Source organism: Bactrocera oleae, chromosome 6, assembly GCF_042242935.1.
Source record: "Bactrocera oleae isolate idBacOlea1 chromosome 6, idBacOlea1, whole genome shotgun sequence".
NCBI classification, from domain to species: domain Eukaryota; kingdom Metazoa; phylum Arthropoda; class Insecta; order Diptera; family Tephritidae; genus Bactrocera; species Bactrocera oleae.
The window spans coordinates 21,082,388-21,097,124 of NC_091540.1; the positions used below are offsets into that span (position 1 = coordinate 21,082,388).

The 14,737-nt window shown below is 33.4% G+C and overlaps 2 protein-coding genes across 5 annotated transcripts; one reads left to right on the forward strand and one right to left on the reverse strand.

The window, feature by feature from the left end:
• Positions 1-11,364: 11,364 nt before the first annotated feature.
• Positions 11,365-12,336, forward strand: Sbds (SBDS ribosome maturation factor). Its single transcript, XM_014232219.3, has 2 exons — positions 11,365-11,600; positions 11,670-12,336. Exons 1-2 carry the CDS (start codon positions 11,470-11,472, stop codon positions 12,295-12,297), a joined length of 759 nt encoding a protein of 252 aa, XP_014087694.1. The 5' UTR covers positions 11,365-11,469; the 3' UTR covers positions 12,298-12,336.
• Positions 12,337-12,523: 187 nt separating this feature from the next.
• On the reverse strand, positions 12,524-14,725 carry Ist1 (IST1-like protein). 4 transcript variants are annotated; one of them, XM_014232215.3, is made up of 6 exons: positions 14,426-14,724; positions 13,972-14,363; positions 13,620-13,915; positions 13,414-13,503; positions 12,997-13,059; positions 12,524-12,848 (listed from the first exon to the last, which is right to left on the reverse strand). In XM_014232215.3, exons 1-6 carry the CDS (start codon positions 14,605-14,607, stop codon positions 12,633-12,635), a joined length of 1,239 nt encoding a protein of 412 aa, XP_014087690.1. In that variant the 5' UTR covers positions 14,608-14,724; the 3' UTR covers positions 12,524-12,632. The 4 variants fall into 4 exon arrangements, with proteins under 4 accessions (XP_014087690.1, XP_036216242.1, XP_014087691.1 ...); XM_036360349.2 differs by lacking the exon at positions 12,997-13,059 and having other exon boundaries at positions 14,426-14,725; XM_014232216.3 differs by lacking the exon at positions 13,414-13,503.
• Positions 14,726-14,737: the final 12 nt, after the last annotated feature.

Below are 14,737 nucleotides of genomic sequence, written 5' to 3' on the forward strand. Positions count from 1 at the left end.
TCTGTTTTATTTAAGTAGTCTTGTATTAATAACAACCAACTGCGTAGGTCTTTTTGTTGTACAAAAACTTTTTAAATCTTCACAAAGCTGAAAAAGTTTCATTAAGTTGAAACATTATGGGGGTATTCCGGTCTAGACTCTAGAGGTATAATAGAAAGAAAGGAACTGCTAAGTACGAGCGTAACCGAACATTTTATACTCTCTCAATTTGCAAGGATCAAAACGGGGAAATACTTTTAGCTTTTGGCAAAACTTAAAGATTCTTATAAATTAATTTACTATCAACAAAACAATGAATGGATTACAATCATATTGGTATTTTCCTAACTTATAATTTACAAGCTTTTTCCGCGGCTTCGCTGAAATTAAATCCCTAATTAAATTTCAAATATTTTACATGTTCCTTAAAAATGTTATAATCCAACAACCAATAATAACGTTGCTATAAATAAAATTCAAAAAGCCCGAAGTACAAGAGTAACAAATTTTCCAACCAAGACAGTAATTTACGCCTTTAGAGAAATAATAAACAACATGACATGCCATTACATTGTGTGTGTTCTTCTTTATCTGTTTTTCTTTTGTTATATTTCTAATAAGACATGCTTTGTTTTGGTTTTTTGCTTTTAAGTATTAATAGCTAGTTTTTCGTTTGTATGTTTCTAAGATGCTTTACTCACTGCATTCGATTATTCACGGTTAGGTAGAGTGGACATTTGAGAGTCCAGTTGGACATTAGTTACATTACATTTAATAAAATTGATTAGCGAATCAAATTTTAGAAAGTCAGTGTTTGAAAAAGAGGAGAATTAAACATATTTAAATTACAATAACAAAATGTATAAAGGTCTCAATAAAGGAATTATGTGTGAAAAAAATACTCAAAAATTTAGCTTAAGGGGTTACAAGGGTTTCACGGTTTCAAAAAAACAAAGTTTTTTTGTCTCATTTAATTCTATAACATCTCTAGAAGATCTCAAGTTCATCCCAGTAATAGTTTTGGAGATATAGCTTTGAAAAAACTTTAAACGCGTCTTTCTCGAAACTGTGTTTTTAAAGTCGGTTGTCAAGATTTCTCACGAACTACTCAACCGATCTTATTGAAATTAAAAACAAGGCTTTGAGATATAATTTACAAAGTCTTGCACGAAAGCTTATTTTTTTTTGTTTAATTATAACTATTAAAAAAAAAAAACAAAGAACGTCGAGAAATTTTCACCAAAAATTTTATTTTTTAGGAAAAACGTCTGCCAAAAATACAAATTTCACTTTATTTATTTTAAGTCCAATACCTAGTTAATGGTCTTAGTTCAAACATGTATTTTTTTCTTTTTTACTTTTGATGATCCTATCAAAAGTTCTGCTCTCAACGCAAAAGCACCTTTTTTCCAAGGGACTGCCAGAAATGACGTCGTAATAACCGAGTTTTGAATATTTTCCTTTGAAAATTTCACAAAATCTTTATCAAATATGTATCTTCGGAATAATAAAAAGTTTGAATAATATTTCATTTTTTATATGTTTATTAAATTTTTAAATTATTGAAAACTGGGCGTTTTTTACTCAAAGAAACCCATGTAACCCCTTAAGATGTCAGTCTAAATATTGTGAAAAGAGCTCTTTGCGTCATTGCTCTCAATATGATGAAAATATACGGCAAGAAATGTTTGATGGATTTTGAAACATATCGTGGAAAGAAAAAAAGATTTATGTAACATTAAAAGAAAAAGCACGAAGCCGTAACACATTTTCGAGGCGATCGCTATCTAAATGATATAATTTGAAAACAAAAACAGCTTGTATCCAAGTCTGCCGGCAAATGTTTATGTCCACTCTTGGAATAAATGAAAGAATGCTAAGAAATTGAAAATTCGAAAATTTTAAAACACATACAACTGGATATTATTCCGCCGATAATAACGTCGAAAAGTTATAAAAACAAATATTTTAAAGGAATGGTTAAACAGTATTCCGAAACTTGAATCCCATTACCGAAGACAATACAGTAAAACAAATTATTTACAAACAGAAGTTAAATCAACTTTATAAACTATATTGTAAAGAATATGATGGTAATAATGATGATGAAATTTTACCAGAATCGTATCTAAAATTTAGGCTTACAATAAAACAACAAAATATTTCATTGTTTGAACCAAGGAACGATATGTGTAATACTTCTGTATCATTTGAGGCAAAAATGGTAACTGAGGATCAATATAATTAAAATTAGCTTAAGCAACACTGTTACACCATGTTCAATAGTAATACTGCCATACTTGACTATTTTTTAAATATACGGACGGATTTTTACAAAGGTGAGTTTTTTCAGGTTACTGTTTTTAATATAATTAATATTTTTATAACAATTTATAAAGCTTGTATCCAGTTTCGTTTAATAAGCATTTTCTGGATACCGGTTTTTGACATGGTTGCTTAATTGCACCTTACATTTTTCTGTGGTGAATAATTATTAATTTACCAAAGTCAAAAAGAGGCATTAATATAAATCTTAATTATTCTGAAATTTGCCAATAATAAACGCTCCTTTAAGGATATGAATTTAAAAAACTGACAATATTTTTGGGACAACTTTTTCATAAATTTAAAAAATAACAATATGCAACCATTTTCCGGTCAAAAGTCGTTAAGTTTGCCACGAAGTTGGTAACACCCAGAGAAACGTCGCTGAGTTGATTTAGCCATTTCCGTCTATCTGTCTGTCCGTCTGTCTGTATATATACGAACTAGTTCCTCAGTTTTCAAGCTATCGATCCTGTTCTTTTCTCACCAAGTAGCTGCTCATTTGTCGGAACGGCCGATATCGGCCCACTATAGCATGTAGCTGTCATACAAACTGAACAATCGGAATCAAGTGCTTGTATGGAAAAGTCTTTTATTTGACGAGGTATCTTCACGAAATTTGGCATGTATTATTACTTAAGGCATTAATCTAATATCTCATGAAATTGTATAGATCAGATGACTATAAAGAGTAAAGTGCTTGCATGGAAATTTTTTTATTTGACGTGGTATCTAGACGAAATTAGACACGAGGCAACAAATTATTCTCAGCAGAAATTGTTCAGATCAGATTACTATATCATATAGCTGCCATACAAATTGAATGATCGGAATCAAGTTCTTGTAAGGAGCCTTTGTATTTGTGAAGGGTATTCTACAATATATATTATAAATATGCTTGTAGCTTCGGTGCAACCGCAGTTAACGTTATTTCTTGTTTTATTTTTTAATTTCATGTATAAATAAAGGATTGCTGCCATAAAAATCCATGCGAGAATTACAGAAATGCCATAACAGATTTTTTTATGAAATTTTAATTCTGTTATTACTTCTAAATGTTCACAGTTTTGTAGTGCAAGTGTCATTATTTATAGTGTTTTCGTATGACTGGTTCCATAAATTTGTTGGATAGAAAAATCTATCATAAAATTTTGTTCATTTGAAAAGCTTTTTGTTAATATTTCAATTTGGCAATTGACAAATTGTATTAAATAGTTTCCATTCAATGTAATATCTCTTTGGTCATAATTTTATTTAAGTTTTTCATTTTTTCTGGGTTTGTTGTTGAATATAAATTTGCAATTATTGTTGGTTGTATTGGATGTACTTTTACTTACTGTTAGTTCTCTTAAAATTACATTTTCCTTATATTCATTTGTTTTATTATTAATTTGTGTGATAAGTATATTTTCTTGATCAATTTGAATATGGTTTCAGTTTGGTATAAGAGTAATTAATTTAACAATTGCTTTTACCTAATTTTTGGGTAACTTAATTGCCATCACAATTTTATCTCTTTTATAGAAATCTATTTCAAAATTAATTATTTCATCTTTTCCTAATTACTCAGGTAAAAATATAATATATTGTTCTTTGCTGACGCTATACCATATTTTCTTGAATGTAACTTATTTTTTTTCAATGTATTTTTAGCTTCGTATTTAATCATTGAATATGATTTTCCTTACTTTGTTCCTTGCTTTGTTCAGTCGATTTTTATGAGAAAAGTGCTGCAAATTATGTCTGCTAGATTGTTAATAGAAAAATTTGTTTATTCAAATTTGTAATTTGATTGTGACTGGTTTGCTCTACAAGTATAATATTTAAGTGTTCTATTATGTCTTCCCTATCTTCGCTGTCCATTACTAAAAAAAGCCATTTATACATTGTACATAGACATTGAAGATTCCTCTCTGCTCCTCAACATTTTTTATATTACTATCTACTTGTATTTGGTAGTCAATTTTAGTGATCTGATTGATATATGCAAGATAACTTCAGTTTCATTTACAGTTCTTGATTATATCATTAAAATGATTATTAATATATTCTGTAAGTGTAAAAGAAACTAATTACTAAGGTTTTTAGTGTGTACATATATATATTATTAGTAATATTATAATATATGCTCTTATACTAGTTCCCTTTTTAATTGTCGTTTAATGTTTCAAGGATGAATCTGTTCTAACTTAGCATATCGAAAATATGGCTCATCTTTGAGTCTGAGTCTTTTATAATTCTTTATCAGGCCTTCATTTCTTTTTTCTTCGTAATCTTTCTTTTTTTATTGAACTTGGTTATAATCTTTGTTTTGTTATTGCATATTGTTTCTTTTAATTTTTTTCGTTCTTTCGTGGCTTGAATTGTAGTATGATATCTTTTATTATATGTGCCTATTGCAATCTAAATTTTTGTTTCTATTGAAATATCTTCATCTATGCTACTAATAACTTCAATCAAGAATGTAGTCTTTCTATGTCTGCATTTCCTGTAAGTGCATTGTTCAACTATTATTTGTAATTTTGTCCTCCGATTTCTATCTTTGATACTATATGCTGTTGCAAATTAAGTGAGTTTATCTATTACTGTTACAAAAGTATGTAGAACTTTGTTTAATATGGAAAATATCTATATGAACTATTTGATTATTTTCTTGCGGTGTTTGTAATATTAACAATACAATTGGATATTACCAGGTTTATGTGTTCTCGTAGTTTTGGAAAATAGATTTTATCCTTTAAAGCAGTGTTTTTCAATCTGTGCGTCGCGACCCATAAGGGGGTCGCAAAGCCTTAGTCGGGGGGTCGCCAGCTGAAAGAAAAAGTCGAGGTCCTTACACAACAAAAACACAATTTTAATGAGAAAGATATGCTTGTTTATTTTTCATTAATTTATCAAATTGTGGTGTTATTTTTGAAACATTAATAATTTAATCATTTTCTAATTGCAGTATATTTCTCTTTTTAGTTTTAATGTCTACCATTGAAGAAAATGTCAGTATGAAGTGGCGAATGGCACTAATAATTTAAGAGCTTCCCTTGCCAGTTCTGGATATTCGTGTTTTCTTTTCATCCAAAATACGTCGACACTTTGCGAATAAAATTCCATTTTAAGCATGCCATCAGTAGCTAATTTTAGAAGACATTCTTTCATTTTTGTGTTGACATATGCCAGATTTATTGATTTGTCCAAAAAAGGGCTTAAAATCCATCTACACCCATTGTCAGCTTCAGAGTGCAAGTCTGGAAAGTATGTCAAAAGTTGATCTTATAAATTATGCAAGCTTTGTATCATGCAAGGAATATGAGCCGATACTGCAAAACTTTGGTCTGATGCATTATCTTCAACAATCTTCTGAGCACACGGAAAAGACTCAAACATTTTGTTTTGCAGAGAGGTCGACCACAAACGAAGTTTTGCGTGAAATGCTTTTACTTTATCTTTAGCTGTTAAAATCTTTTCTTCTCTTCCTTGAAGGTTCTTGTTCAAATTGTTTAGGTGGCTAAAATGATCTGCCAAAAATGGTAATTTCAATAGCCAAATAGGGTCAGAAAAACGGTAAGCATATTCTGATTTTGCATCTTGTAAGAACATTAACAATTAAGCTCTCAGTTCCAGAACTCTTGTCAATACCTTTCCTTTGGCGGAACCTTTGCACACCGAAATTAAGTATAATCAAAAGTTGTATACAAATAACAAAGAAATAAACTCCAACAGTAAAAATATAGTATAAAACAAGTAAGGAAGGGCTAAGTTCGGATGTAACCAAACATTTTATATTCTCGCAAAGTCAAATGGTATACTCGTTTGAGATTTCTTTGTGGATTGGCTGATATTTTCGGTAGGAGGTCAACTATAGGCACTGGGGTCCACATATTTAGTACTTAGGGTCTTGAACAGTTTTGGTTCGATTTAGACAATTTTTGGTCACAAGGTGGCATACTTTAAACGTATTATTCACGCAAAGTTTTACCCAGATATAATCATTGTTGCTTGATATGCATAGTGGAAAGTGAAAGAATCAGATGGAATTGAAAATGGTGTTATATGGGAAATAGGCGTGGTTGTAGTCCGATTTCGCCCATTTTCGCACTATAACATAGAAAAATTAAAAGAACGTCATGCACCGAATTTGGTTGAAATCGGTTAAGCACATCCCAAGATATGGGTTTTCACCTAAAAGTGGGCTGTGCCACGCCCACTGTCTAATTTTGAACGCTATCTCCTATAAAGTCATCTCATACCATCCCAGAGATAAAATTTAATGTCTCTGGCGTGTTTAGTGCTTGATTTATCACGCTTTTAGTAGTTTTTAACAGTACCGTTATATGGGGAGTGGGCGGAGTTGCCACCCGATTTCAACTATTTTCACACCGTCAATAGAAGTGCTAAAAACATTTGCTTCCAGTGAATTTTGTTATAATAGCATTAGCGGTTTAGGAGATATGCACATTAAACCTATTAGAGGCGGGACCACGCCTACTTTTAAAAAAAAAGTTTTAACTGCAGATGCCCCTCCCTAATGTGATCCTGTGTACCAAATAACAGTCTTGTATCTTATTGCGGAGCTTAGTTATGGCAAGTTATTTGTTTTTGATTAATGGCGTTTTGTGGGCGTGGCAGTGGTCCGATTGCGCCCATCTGCAATACCAACCGTCTCACGGTACCAAGAAACATGTCTACCAAGTTTCATAAAGATATCTCAATTTTTACCCAAGTTACAGCTAGCACGGACGGACAGACGGACGGACGGACAGACAGTCACCCAGATTTCAACTCGTCTCTTCATCCTGATCATTTATATATACATAACCCTATATCTAACTCGATTAGTTTTAGGTGATACAAACAACCGTTAGGTGAACAAAACTATTATACTCTGTAGCAACATGTTGCGAGAGTATAAAAATAGTATTATTGTGAAAAAAGGGTGGGGCGCTGACTAAGAGCTTTCAACTTTCATTCACAGAAATCCAACGGCTTATCAGCTTCTTTTTGGTGCTTGGTTGTGAGATGCCGCATACGCTTTGACGGTTTCACGTGATAAAACATCGCCGCAAATTACACATTGATGTTTATTATTTACGACTGTGAACCCGTATTTCAAATAACTGTCATCATAATGTCAATTTTTTTTCGGATTCGATTCACCACCACCGCTATTGAGACTCGTACCAGATGTTGAAGGCTGCGATCTTTTGAGAAATTTATCCATTTTATATTTTTATGAACTCATGGGCGACTACGCTTAACTGAGTGATGAGAGTTGAAACAAAAGAACATTGGGGGTGGCGCGCGCGGGACGCTTGCTGTTACGGCAACGACAATCATGTCTTGCGGTGTGGCAACGTCGCCGTCGCCGATGCAGTATGACCCGCGCGAATAATAGATAAATTTGCCAAAATAGGAAAAACTTATTACCTAACGTATGTAGTCTTTTAATTAAAATTAAATTATTTCTTTGACTTACTATGACACAAGGGGGTCGCCAGAATATTTCAACCTGTAAAGGGGTCGCGAAATCAAAAAGATTGAAAAACACTGCTTTAGAGTATAAAATGTCTTATTCATGCCGCTGTGAAGATATTCTTTTGTATGGTAATGAGATACACATTTGTTTATGAAAATGATCTGCATTTTCTATTTCTATGGCACTTTTTGTGCATTTAAAAAAATTTAATATGTTTTGTGGCTTTAAAAATGTCTGTTAGGATGCATTGAACTTTATAATATACTGTATCTGGCCTGTATCTGCCTTTATATATATTATTCAATAATTTCTGTGCTATTTCATGTTTCATCTACTGGATTGATTTCTATAATCTTTTTTTTATGTTTGTTAGGATTATAACCTACTATCTCTTGCGGAGTAAGCTAAAATTATTTGTGTTTTGTAATTTTATACTATTTCGTCTTTTATAAAAAAATTTATATTGCATCATTTTCGTCCTTTGAATGAATAGCCTGAAGTTTCTAAATTAGATTCGTCATTATTGTTATTGTTTATAGGTGGTGCTGTTTCCTGCCTACTTAAGAAATCTGCTACTTTATTGTATTTTCCTTTCACGTATTTAATATTACAAGCAAATTAAAGGATTTTTATTTTCTTTGAGGGTTGTTAAAAAAAATTAATATGTCTTTGGCCGATCCATTGTATTGAAATATTCTGCCTACCCAGTTTGTCTAATATTGAATCCGTAAGAGGTAGGGGGTATTTATCTGGGATTGTCACATGATAAAAACGGCGATAGTGTACACAAAATCTAAACTTTTTCACTCCTGAATTATCTATTTTCATCAGAACCATACATATTGGTGAATTATATTATTTCATTTCATTCTTTAGATTAATAATGCTCTTAGTATGTTTACTAAGTTCTCGTTTGTTTCAAATACTGCTATATCTGTTATTTCTTCAACTATATACCTTACCTTGATATCAAAATCTCAAATACTCATTACTCTGAGATTGTTGATCTTTCACGTCAAACTCATTTGGCCCATCCCTGATCGATAGTGATGCCCCAATTTTTCTTTGCATTGAATCCATGTTGTTAGTGTATTGATGTTCAGCACGGTTCTAGCCTGTCCTTGTATTTTAGTTTTAAAAATAACGCGAAACACTTGGTCTGCGTCTGCGTAATACTCCTGCATTATCTGGTCCACTGAAGCAATTACCCCATAGAGGGTTCCTTTTTCTTCTGTTAAAGTGGGCAAGTTTCGGGTCTATTTTTTAATATTGTTTCTTTGCCTTATAATTGGCTTTACAGAGACCTGTTGCACTTGCTGGTGCGTTATTATTTGCGTGTGGGCTTGAATACATCTCTGCATTTTCATTTACAATTTAACTGTATTTATTGGTTAACTTTGCGTTTTAGTTGTACCCAAGTATGACTTTTGTGAGTGTTTATGCCAAATCGTTTGTTTTATTTGTACCATAATTATACTCCTGCAACATGTTGCTACAGAATACAATAGTTTTATTCACCTAACGGTTGTTTGTATTACATAAAACCAATCGAGATAGATATATGGTTATATATTTATAAATGATCAGGATGACAAGACGAGATGAATTCCGAGTAACTATCTGTCCGTCTTTCTGTTTGTGCAAGCTGTAACTTAAGTAAACATTTAGATATCGCTATTAAACTTAGTACACGCATTCCTTCGCAAAAAAGTACAACAGGTTAACTTCATGGACTCGCTAATGGTTCTATTACGCCGCTTTGGCTCATTTCACGTATGGTCTGGCTTACAACTTCACGTTTTGCTAAAGGAACGATTTTAGTCTTGCATCACCTGTGTTTCGTCTTTATCAAATATGGTTAAGTGTCTTAGCAGGAGTTGTTTAGCCTTATTTTGATGGTCTGCCTCTAGTTCCTCGGGCCATGCCTTAATCTCCTGAAATTACGCTAATATAGCTTCTTTTGAAAGTTTGATTGGTGGCTTGCACTCATAGAGTACTCTTACTGGAACAAGATATATAATTTCTTGTCATTGCCAGGGTTTTGTGTATAAGTAAGTTTCTTTTGTAGATTCAACTACCCACAACTTGTCTCATAGTCCCAAATAACTGCTTCTGATTTTGGTGGAATCTTTTGGCTCTCTGTAACCACTCGTCTAACGTTCTACTTTTAATCGTAACCGAACATAACTTCCAAATTTGTATAGGTTACAATCCTGTTCTTCGTGTCAATTTTAATTCCTTGATTCGCTAAAAAGTCTACTCCAATTCTGACTTCGTCGACGATATCTGCCACTATAAAATTGTGTACCACGGCTGCCTTTCCAATTACGATCGCGCACGTTATTTTCTCGAGAACTTGGGTATCTTCTCCAGCTGCAGTACACTACTTTGCCCCAGCTAATGGTCTCACTTTGGAATGTAATGCACCCGTATCCACAGTCAGAATGCCCTTTTTGCCATCTACACATCTACTAACGGTAACGTTACTCGTATTCCTGCTGATTTGTGTATTGAAGATTACGAGGCATTTGCTTGCGAGAGCCAGCTGGTGCTCTTTTCGGCTAGCTCGCTTTAGTTTAACGATTGCTTTGCATTTACGTCCAACTGAATTATTGGATTGATTACAGTTGCGTGCAATGTGACCACTTTTTCAGCAGTTGAAGCGTGTAACCACACTATCATTTTTCTTATACGTTTCTGTAGATTTTTCCGGTACTTTCTGCATCTTTTCTTAAATTTTTTCAAGTAATTGGTTCACAGAGATTTGACCTTCTATTTCTACTTGATACGCTTTAAATGTTCGATTGCTAAGCAGAGATGCAGTTTCTTGTGTCAGAGCATACGTGTAGTGTTATCTCGTATTCCATTAACGAAGGTCTAAATTTTTGTGTTCTCGATGAACCCCATGGATTTATGTGTATACGCTAAGTGAGCTAATATATCAATCTCTGGAGAAAACTCCTGCAGAGACTCATTGGCTTTCTGACGACAATTTTGTAACTCGATTGGGAAAATCTGCTTCCTGTGCTCACTACCTTACCGTCTTTCTAATCCACCCATCAATGCTTCATAACTACTCGATTCGCAGTTTGGCATGGTCTGTAATATCTCCGCTCCAGATCCTTTTAATGCAACGAACAATGCAGCTACTTTATCTTAAGCGTTCCAATTATTAGAACGGGCCGTCTTTTCGAATTGAAGCTTAATCGTGGAACGTGTTTGTTGCACAATCCGACAGCCCTTATATAGTAGATTGTTATCCAAATATCGACCATTAAACATCTTCTATGCGATTGCATGCCTCTCTATAGGAAAAAAATCGCAACCATCGGTCGAGGGTTTCTTGACGAACTTGTCATGCTGAAGAAGCACGGGGTGGTTCAAAGAAGAGCTAATATAGAGAGGGGACTTTGTTCCCGGTAGCATCACAATAGGCCTCCTAAAGACCTAGGTGTGTCGTAAGACAACCACTCTAACACTCTACCTACCTACCAACCTATCTACCAATAGATTACAACTCGAACATTCTGGCAACTACGAATTTCGCTGTCTAATTGGTTCTAGCGGTTATCGTCGATTGTATTTGGTTCTGGCATTCGTGTTCGTCACAGTATGAAAAAGTTCTTATTGAATGCATGTGAAATTGAAAATAAAACTTAAGAGGATTTTTAAAATTTATAAGTTAGACTTTCATTATGTCGAAAATCTTTACTCCAACAAACCAAATACGTCTAACAAATGTAGCAGTTGTAAGGCTAAAAAAAGGTGGCAAACGGTTTGAAATTGCTTGTTACAAAAATAAAGTACTATCCTGGCGGAATAACACGTAAGTACAAGGAGAAATAGTCTGTTTATTGGTAACGACCTTAATTTTTGTATTCAAATCTATATTCAGAGAAAAAGATATTGACGAAGTTCTTCAGACTCACACTGTTTTCATAAATGTGTCCAAAGGACAAGCTGCAAAAAAGGAAGAACTAATCAAAGCATTTGGAAAATGTGATGAAACCGAAGTGTGCCAGGAGATTTTAGCAAAAGGAGAACTCCAGGTATCTGAGAAAGAACGGCAATCTGTTCTAGATGCCCAATTAAATAGCATTATAAACAGTGTGGCAGCGTTATGTGTTAATCCTGAGACTCGTCGACCCTATCCGGCAACCATTATTGAAAAGGCGTTGAAGGACGCTCATTTTTCCATTAAAATGAACAAAAACGCAAAGCAACAAACACTAGATGCTATAAAATTACTCCGTGAGCATATACCTTTAGAGCGTTCACGCATGAAGCTCCGTGTATCTTTTGCTGGTAAAGAGGGAGGCAATCGGCTAAAAGAGTCTGTTAGTAAATTAGCTACTAAAGTTGAGCATGAAGAATGGGATGATGCCACTTTGCATATGACATTACTTATAGATCCTGGGAATTACCGTGCTATCGACGACCTCATACGAAAAGAAACAAGAGGCAAAGGACTTGTTGAACTAATCGAGCTAAAGGAAGTGGTGGAGAACGAAGAAGTTTTTTAGTTTTGATAATATATTCGTCAAAAATTTTTACTATAACAACGTATTTTATTTCTCAAAGTTCAACACATTTTACATTGAAGAACTTACATTAATCGAAGGAAAAGTTCCAAAACTTTTTCATTTTTTTTCATTCATTCAAACGCTCGGGATAACACATTTGCCGATCGCTTTTGAAAATCGGTCGGTGTTCTTAATAGGAGTTATTACAATAAAAATAAGTATAACCTTTTTAACAATGTACTAAGTATATATTGGTGATAATATGGGTAATATTCAACTTCATCCTTATACAAACATATAATGTAATATATTTAAAATTTTATAGAATATTGCGCTTATTTGCGTTTTTTCAAATTTTCAAAACGGCGAGATAGATCATCGAAATCAATGTCGTCGTTATCGGTATTGCTGGGTTTGGTTTCATCTCTCTCCATATCAGGCATTTCCTGAGGAACATTCGGCATATTTGGTATCTCTGTGGAAGCTGGTGGTGCACTTGGACCCGGGGGCGGCAATTTTTGTCGCGGTTGTGGTTTTGGTTTATTTTGGTCCTGAAATTAAATAAAAGATATCCCTGATTTATACGCCCGATGGTTTGAATTACGCTATAGAGTACAACAATAGCGTATACCATATATCAATATATTTTGCAATCAAAAAGGCAAAAATTATAAAAACTAAAATGGTAAAGAAAACTACCTGAATATTTACAGGATTAATTGATGTATATCGCGGTGGGGGGTCATCGTAAGTTTTAGGACGCTGGTTTTAGGAAAAAAAATTAAAAAAAAAACAGCAAATTATTCATAAAATAACAAAATAATAATTGATCCATATAGATGGAATACAAAAAAGACGCAACAACTTAAAACAAGATGATTGAAATTAGCGATATATGCAAGCCAATTTATAATTATACCATTCAACATATACTAGTAATACGAATATATTAATGATGTTGATACGATTTGTCCAAATAACATTAAAATTAGTAGAAAGCATGAAAAAGCTAATAAATAATAAACAGTGATATAAACTAAACGAGGTCTTTTGACATAACATTAATATACTACTTTAAGTTATGCTAGTCAATCAAATATGTGTATGTAATCATACCAAAATATTTTCATCAGGGATGTTTTCGGTGAAAATACTAGAAGTTGCGCCTTCTGCTGCTTTTGACGAAAGGTCATTGGTCAACTCATTCTATATATGTTATTGCAGTAAGGTAAGTTGTGTTATAAAAGCAAACAAAACAAAATTTTCATGCAGTTTTGTACAATTGTAATATTTTTTGATTAGTCAATCGTTTAAATACTCACATTTATAAATGAAGTATTTAAATCCTTTTGCTCATAACCAGATTGTGTTGGAGGTATATTGTAAGAAAATGGATGTTGTGGGTGCACTCCATTGGTTGAAATACCACTAACACCACCCTCAGACCCTTGACCATATGGTGGTGGATAATTGAATGGTTTCGCTGCTGGTGGATCAGGTAATGGGGGAAGTGACGGATATCCGATGAATCCCATTTGTGGGGGTGGTCCCACGGCTACACCGCCGCCAAGATTGTTTCTATCCGATAAATCAATCAAATGTGCTTGTACCTCAGCTCCTAATAAACATTAACATAAAGGTAAACAACCACTGGTATCGTATAACTTTACAAACCATTTTGGGTTTCTTCCTGCATAACTTGTGGATCGGGTTCATACTCAATATTATAATTTTTTGCGATTTCAATTAGATATTTTTCAACAAGAAGTTTCGGTGGTGCTTGTAGTTGAAGTTTATTCATTAATTTTCCGGACACATGATGCTCTCCAGTAGCAGTGCGTGAATGCTCCGCAAATTGGGGACCATATTTAGTAACAAAAATGTCGGAAATTATCTTGAGTTCAGCTACATCACTTTGCAGACGAGGACATACCCAAACCAAACTAGATACAGCTTCAGCTATGCCATCATCTAGTTCTTTCATCTGGGTGATTAATCCGAATCGCGCAAGCACCAAATCACAATACATTTCTATTATTTCCATAGCTTCCACAAGATAATCCTCACTTTTCGGTAAGGCACACAATTATAAAATCAAATATTATAGTTAATTAATTTATCTAATTACCGAATTATATGCTCCACACGAATACGAGCTCTTTCAGTTTTCCCTGTAGCCAGATAGTCAGCAATTTCTTTACGAGCCTTTTGAGCTAATTCTGCCTTTTTCTTTTCAAGCAATTTTAGGCGATTTAAAGCAAGACGAAGGTTTGTCTTTAATTTCGTATAATTGGGTCCACTAGAGAACATTTTTAATACTTAAATAAATACAATGTTAGTGAATAAGAAATAATTAAAATCGAAATTTCAATAAAAACAAGTAATTTCCTAGTGACTCATATAGATTAAACTCGCTCAAATGACGCAAAAAATGGAAAAG